This window comes from Arachis ipaensis, chromosome B06 (assembly GCF_000816755.2).
Source record: "Arachis ipaensis cultivar K30076 chromosome B06, Araip1.1, whole genome shotgun sequence".
In the NCBI taxonomy this organism is placed as follows: domain Eukaryota; kingdom Viridiplantae; phylum Streptophyta; class Magnoliopsida; order Fabales; family Fabaceae; genus Arachis; species Arachis ipaensis.
This window is the reverse complement of record NC_029790.2, coordinates 19,839,830-19,845,713: the sequence shown is the minus strand read 5'-3', so window position 1 is coordinate 19,845,713 and position 5,884 is coordinate 19,839,830. Positions and strand designations below refer to the sequence as shown.

The window sequence follows — 5,884 nt, the reverse complement described above, 5'->3', positions numbered from 1 at the left end:
GATATTACAAAGATAGTTGTAGGTGGAAAGTTAGTTGTAGATGGTACTGTGGAGGAGCATGATGAGAATGCTCCTTCTTAGTTTGTTTTGTATTTGTGGCTTTTGTTTTAACTGTCTGAGCTCTAGACTGTTAGTTTTTTGGACTTTGTATGGTGTTTGGCCGACGTTGGGCCGGTTTGATTATTAAGTAGTGGTATTTGGCCGATGTTTCAGGCCAGTTTGATATAGTAAGTATTTTTGTTGTATTTTGTCATCGTTAGGCTTTATTTGAAAAGAATCTAACGCTTTTATTTGGATTTGGGGGGCGTCCGGCCTCGTTAAAACCCTTCCTTAGGCAAAACCCTTTCGTTGGGAAAAAGCTCTAAGGGGGAAAAAGAGTACCTTCATTCGCATTCTATACAGACTAGGACATATACATTTTGAGTGATGAGATGTTCCAGTTTCCTGGAATGGCATTGCCTTGTAATGTTTGGAGTTGATATGCTCCCTTGCCGAGCACTTTGGTGACACGGAAGGGGCCCTCCCAATTTGCGGCGAGCTTGCCATGAGCTGGAGGTCTCCTGGCTTCCTCTGTTCGTCTGAGCACAAGGTCGTCTTTGTTGAATATTCTCGGAATCACCTTCCTGTTATATTTTCTTTCTATTATTTTCTTCTGGGCCCTTTGTTTGATTGCGGCGATTTCCCTGTCCTCTTCAGCTAAGTCAAGCTCGGCGCTCCTGGCCTTTAGGTTTTGTTGTTCATCGTACAGCTCGGTTCTTAGCGTGGGTAATCCGACCTCAATGGGGATCAGGGCTTCCGAGCCATAGACCAACTTGAAGGGTGTTTCGCCTGTAGTGTTATGTATTGTGGTGTTGTAGCCCCAGAGTACTTCGGGAATGAACTCGGCCCATTCTCCTTTTGCGTTGTCGAGTTTCTTCTTTATTGCCTGCAACACAACTCGGTTAGCAGCTTCGGCTTGCCCATTAGTTTGTGGGTGTTCTACCGAGCTAAAACGATGTTGAATATTGAAATTTTTTAGAAATAATCCGAGCTTACTGTCTGTAAATTGTCTACCATTGTCTGATATTATTTCTTTTGGTATCCCAAAGCGGCATATTATATTTCTCCAAATAAAAGATCGTACCTTTTCAGCTCTTATCTTTGCTAAGGGTTGCGCTTCTATCCATTTTGAGAAGTAATCTATGGATACCAAAAGGAATTTTACCTGTCCTGGTGCTGTTGGGAAGGGGCCGAGGATGTCAAGCCCCCATCTGTAGAAAGGCCAGCTTACCTCCATGCTGTGCAGTACTTCGGCTGGCTTGGTTGAGATCGCCTCATGTTTCTGGCATTTGCCGCATGTTTTGACTTTAGCTATGCAATCTCTCTTTATGGTCGGCCAATAATATCCTGTTCGGATTATTTTTGCGGCGAGAGCTCGTCCTCCTATGTGGTTCCCACATACTCCTTCATGGACTTCATTCATTACTTCTCTGGCCTGGTTTTGGTCTAGGCATCTTAGTAGTGGTTGTGAGAAACCTCGTCTGTATAGCTCTCCTGATATTTTTGTGTAGAAGCTTGCCTTACGTTTGAACTGTTGAGGATGGAGCTCGTCTCTGGGTAATGCACCTGTACATATGTATTCAAGGAAGGGTTTCCTCCAATCGTGGAGGTGGTTAATGTTTTCAATACATAATAATTCAATGCTCGGTTTTGTGAGTGTGTGCTGTGATAATGTTGATGTTTGTGTGTCCGCCCTGGTGGCGGCGAGTTTAGATAGTATATCTGCCCTGACGTTTTGCTCTCTATGCACGTGTAATATGGTGAACGAACTGAAATTTGAAATTAGATCCTTTGCTATGAGCCAGTATTGTTCTAGCAAGGGATCTTTTACCTGGAATTCTCCTCGGATTTGTTGGACCACTAGAAGGGAATCGCAATGTGCCGTTAAGTTCGTTGCTTTGTGGCTTAGGGCGAGCTTTAATCCCGCTATGAGGGCTTCATACTCGGCCTGATTATTGCTTGCCGGGAAGTGAAATTGGAGGGCTTGCTCGGCTACCACCTTATTTCCTTCCTTTAATATCATTCCAGCCCCGCTTCCTTCTCGACTTGACGCCCCGTCTACGTGCAATTCCCATGTTTCAATGTGATCGTGTGGGGTCATCTCTGTGATGAAGTCGGTGAGAACTTGTGCCTTGAGGGCCGATCTTGTCTGAAACTGAATGTCGAACTCTGAGAGTTCAATTGACCATTTGGTCAACCGTCCCGCCAGTTCTGGTTTTGTCAATATTTGTCTCAGTGGATGATTCGTCCTTACTATTATTGTGTGGCTTTGGAAGTAGTGTCTGAGTCTCCTTGCTGTTGTTATCAGTGCAAGGGCGAGTTGTTCTATCTTCGGATATCGTTGCTCGGTTGGTTGCATGACTCTGCTGACGAAGTACACTGGCTGTTGTGTTTTTCCTGTTTCGAGAACGAGGGTCGAGCTTATAGCATAGTTTGAAACAGATAAGTATAAATATAAAGGGTTACCGATTTCTGGTCTTTGTAGAACGGGTGGTGTTGCTAAGATCGCTTTGAGCTCGGAAAATGCTTTCTCGCCTTCCTCTGTCCAATGAAATTTTTTGTTCTTTGATATCGTTTGGAAGAGGTGATATGCTCGGCTTGATGCAGCGGGGAGGAATCGGGATAGCGCAGCTACCCTTCCTGCGAGTTGTTGTACCTCTTTTATCGTTTTAGGGCTTTCCATGTTGAGTATTGCTGAACATTTTTCAGGGTTCGCCTCGATTCCTCGGGATGTGAGCATGAATCCGAGAAACTTTCCCCCCTTTACTCCGAAGGCGCATTTCTCGGGGTTCAGTCTCATATTGTAATTTCGTAGTTGGCCAAATATTTCCTTGAGGTCTTCACAGTGCGATTTTTCTCTCTTGGTTTTCGCGACCATGTCGTCCACATATATCTCCATGTTGCGTCCTATTTGGTGATGGAAGACTTTGTCCATCAAGCGTTGATAGGTCGCACCTGCATTCTTTAAGCCAAATGGCATTACACGATAACAAAAGTTTCCATGTTCGGTTATGAATGCTGTCTTGCTTTGATCTTCAGGATGCATTAGTATTTGATTATACCCTGAGTATGCATCCATGAAGCTTAAGCTTTCGAAACCTGAAGCGTTGTCTACAAGTTTATCAATGCATGGTAAAGGGTAGGCGTCTTTAGGACATGCTTTGTTCAAATCTGTAAAATCGACGCACATGCGCCATTTACCTGAGTTTTTTCTTACCATTACCACATTCGAGAGCCATGTGGAGAAGCGGATTTCTCTGATGAAGTCGGCTTGTAGGAGTTTACTGGTCTCTTCCAGGGCTGCCTTTGATTTCTCTGTTCCTAGGTTTCTTTTCTTCTGGGCTATGGGTCGGCTCGAAGGATTGGTGGCGAGTTTGTGACAGATGATCTCCGGACTTATGCCCGGCATATCTGCTGGGGTCCAGGCGAATAAGTCTGCGTTGGCTCTTAGCAGCTTTACGAGATCCGACCTTTCTTGCCCTTGTAGTGCTTGACCTATGTATGTTACTTGCTCTGGTTTGGACGTTAGTCGAATTTTTTGGAGTTCGTCAGTTGGTTGTGGTCTCTCTTGTGTGTCTCCTCTGGGGTCGAGTTCGGCTAGGGAAAGGACTTCCTCTCTGGTTTGTACTGATTTGATCTCATGTTGTCTTCCTCTGTTATCCGACCTTTTCAAGCAAGAGTTATAACACTGCCGAGCTTGTTGGCGGTCTGAATGGATCGTTGCTATTTTTCCGTCCTGTGCCTGAAACTTAACACATAGGTGGAAAGTTGATATTACTGCTCTGAACATGTTCAGAGCAGGTCTCCCGAGGATAATGTTATAAGGACTATTGCAATCGACAATCAGGTATTGTATATCAAGTGTTCGGAATGATGCGTTTGCACCTATTGTCGTTTTAAGCCATATATAACCTTTTATGGGTACCCTTTCTCCGGAGAATCCTACCAGTTCTCCGGAGGAGGGTTGTATGAGTTTTTCAGATAAGTTCATCTTTAAAAATGTAGAATGAAAAAGTACGTCTATGCTGCTACCTGGGTCCAAAAGGACCTTTCTTACCAGTAGGTCGCCTGTCTGGATAGAAATTACGACCGGGTCGTCCAGGTGTGGGGCGGCCGAGCACATATCCGCTTTATTGAAGGTGATCTCTAAATCTGGTGCGTCGCTCTTGTTTGGAGGTGAGGCTCCTTCTATGGCTAGCATGGCTCGGTAACTCCGTTTCCTGGCCGATGTTGTTTCGCCACCTCCAGCGAATCCCCCGGAGATGCAGTTTATGACTGCCTTGGGTAGGTTGTTGTTTGGCCACTTTTCCTTGTTTACTGAAGTTGGTTGCCTTTCCTCCCTGCCTCGGTCGTCTTCCTTATGCTTCCTCCCCTCAATGTATTTGTCCAATAGGCCTTGCCGTGCAAGCCTTTCCAAAAGGTCTTTGGCTATTATGCATTCGTCGGTGGTGTGTCCGTATTTTTTATGGAAAGCACAATGTTTGGTTTTGTCTACAAACCTCTGGTCTTGGTAACTGCCTGCCCTTATTGGGGGTTTTATAATCTTGGCATTGAGTATTTCCTTGATTATCTTTTCCCTTCTTGTGTTGAATCTGGTGTAATTGTCAAACTTCGGAGTGAGCTTGAACGTTTTGCCGACCTCCCTGTTGTGGGTCGATCTCATTGATCGTTCCTCCTCCCTTATGGGTTTCCTTTCCGTTTTGTTGGCCTCGCGTAGTTCTTCAATTTCCATTTGTCCGGCTGCCCTTTCCCTGAACTCCTCCAGTGTCTTCGGTTTGGTGATGGCGATCGTTTCTCTGAATTTGCCAGGTCGGAGGCCGGCCTTAAGCGCATGGAGATGGACAGCCGGATCTAGGTCGGGTATTTCCATGGTCGCCTCTGCAAACCTGGTCAGGTAATCTTTTAGGCTCTCCTGCGGACCTTGGCGGATCGTGCCGAGGTAATCTGATCCGTGGACGTATATTCTTGCTGCGGCGAAGTAATCAATGAAAGACTTCGCCAGCTCTTCAAATGATGAGATTGAACCTGCAGGCAGTTTTGAGAACCAAAGCAAAGCTGCTCCGTCAAGATATGTCGGGAATGCCCTGCAAAGTACAGGTTCATTGTTAGGACCGTTAAAAAACATCATAGATTGAAATTTCTTAATGTGAGCCCGGGGGTCACCAATCTCCTTATACGGCTCAAGTGAGGAGGGGAGTGTGAAATGTTTTGGCATTTGAAAATTTGTGATTTCTTCGGAAAACGGGTTGTCCAAGGTTAGTCTCTCTTTCGGTGGGTCAGCGATCAGCAGGTCAGGTGCGCCCTGGGAAGATCTTTTGGAACTTCCCTCGCCTATCTGGTTGGCGCTATTTCGTGCTGATAGTTCGGCTAGTCTTTTGACTTCCGCTTGAAGTTCCGCCATTTGGGCCATGAGTTCGGCCTGTGTGAATTGAGGGACTCCGTTGTCAGCCATGACTGGGGCCCGTGCTATCCTGCGAAGAGAAACTCAAGAGATAGAAATATAATAGAGAATCGTGGGGTTAGTGTTATCGGCCCCACGGTGGGCGCCAAATGTTCCGTTCGAGTAATTCGAGGAGTAAGCTAGGCCTTGGGAGCTTGTTTGGTCCGGGCGAGCTTACACGTCCGCTGGGATCAGCGTGGCAAGGGTCCTCGAATGTCTCTGAAACACGGTGGTGGGAGTACCTGCAAAAGCACTCCGATGCTTAAGTCAGAATCTGTATTTATCAAAGAAGAAAGAGTATTAAATAAGAGAAGAGAATACTGTGTCTCCCAAGGGCTGTGGTTTCTGTTTTTATAAGTGAGGTGTGAGTTAGTTGCGATACCAAATGACCGGGATTGTTTGTTA

At 45.8% G+C, this 5,884-nt stretch overlaps 1 protein-coding gene across 1 annotated transcript; it reads right to left on the bottom strand.

Annotated features, from left to right (window-relative positions):
- On the bottom strand, nt 404-5,491 carry LOC107646629. Its single transcript, XM_016350805.1, has 2 exons — nt 3,325-5,491; nt 404-3,240 (listed from the first exon to the last, which is right to left on the bottom strand). Exons 1-2 carry the CDS (start codon nt 5,489-5,491, stop codon nt 404-406), a joined length of 5,004 nt encoding a protein of 1,667 aa, XP_016206291.1.

What these genes read in the sequence shown, in the direction of transcription:
- LOC107646629 (XM_016350805.1), bottom strand. Translation starts at nt 5,491, where the DNA reads ATGGCTGACAACGGAGTCCCTCAATTCACACAGGCCGAACTCATGGCC. An exon ending in GGCAGCCCTGGAAGAGACCA is followed by an intron (nt 3,241 to 3,324) that starts GTAAACTCCTAC and finishes GAAAAAACTCAG; the next exon opens with GTAAATGGCGCATGTGCGTC.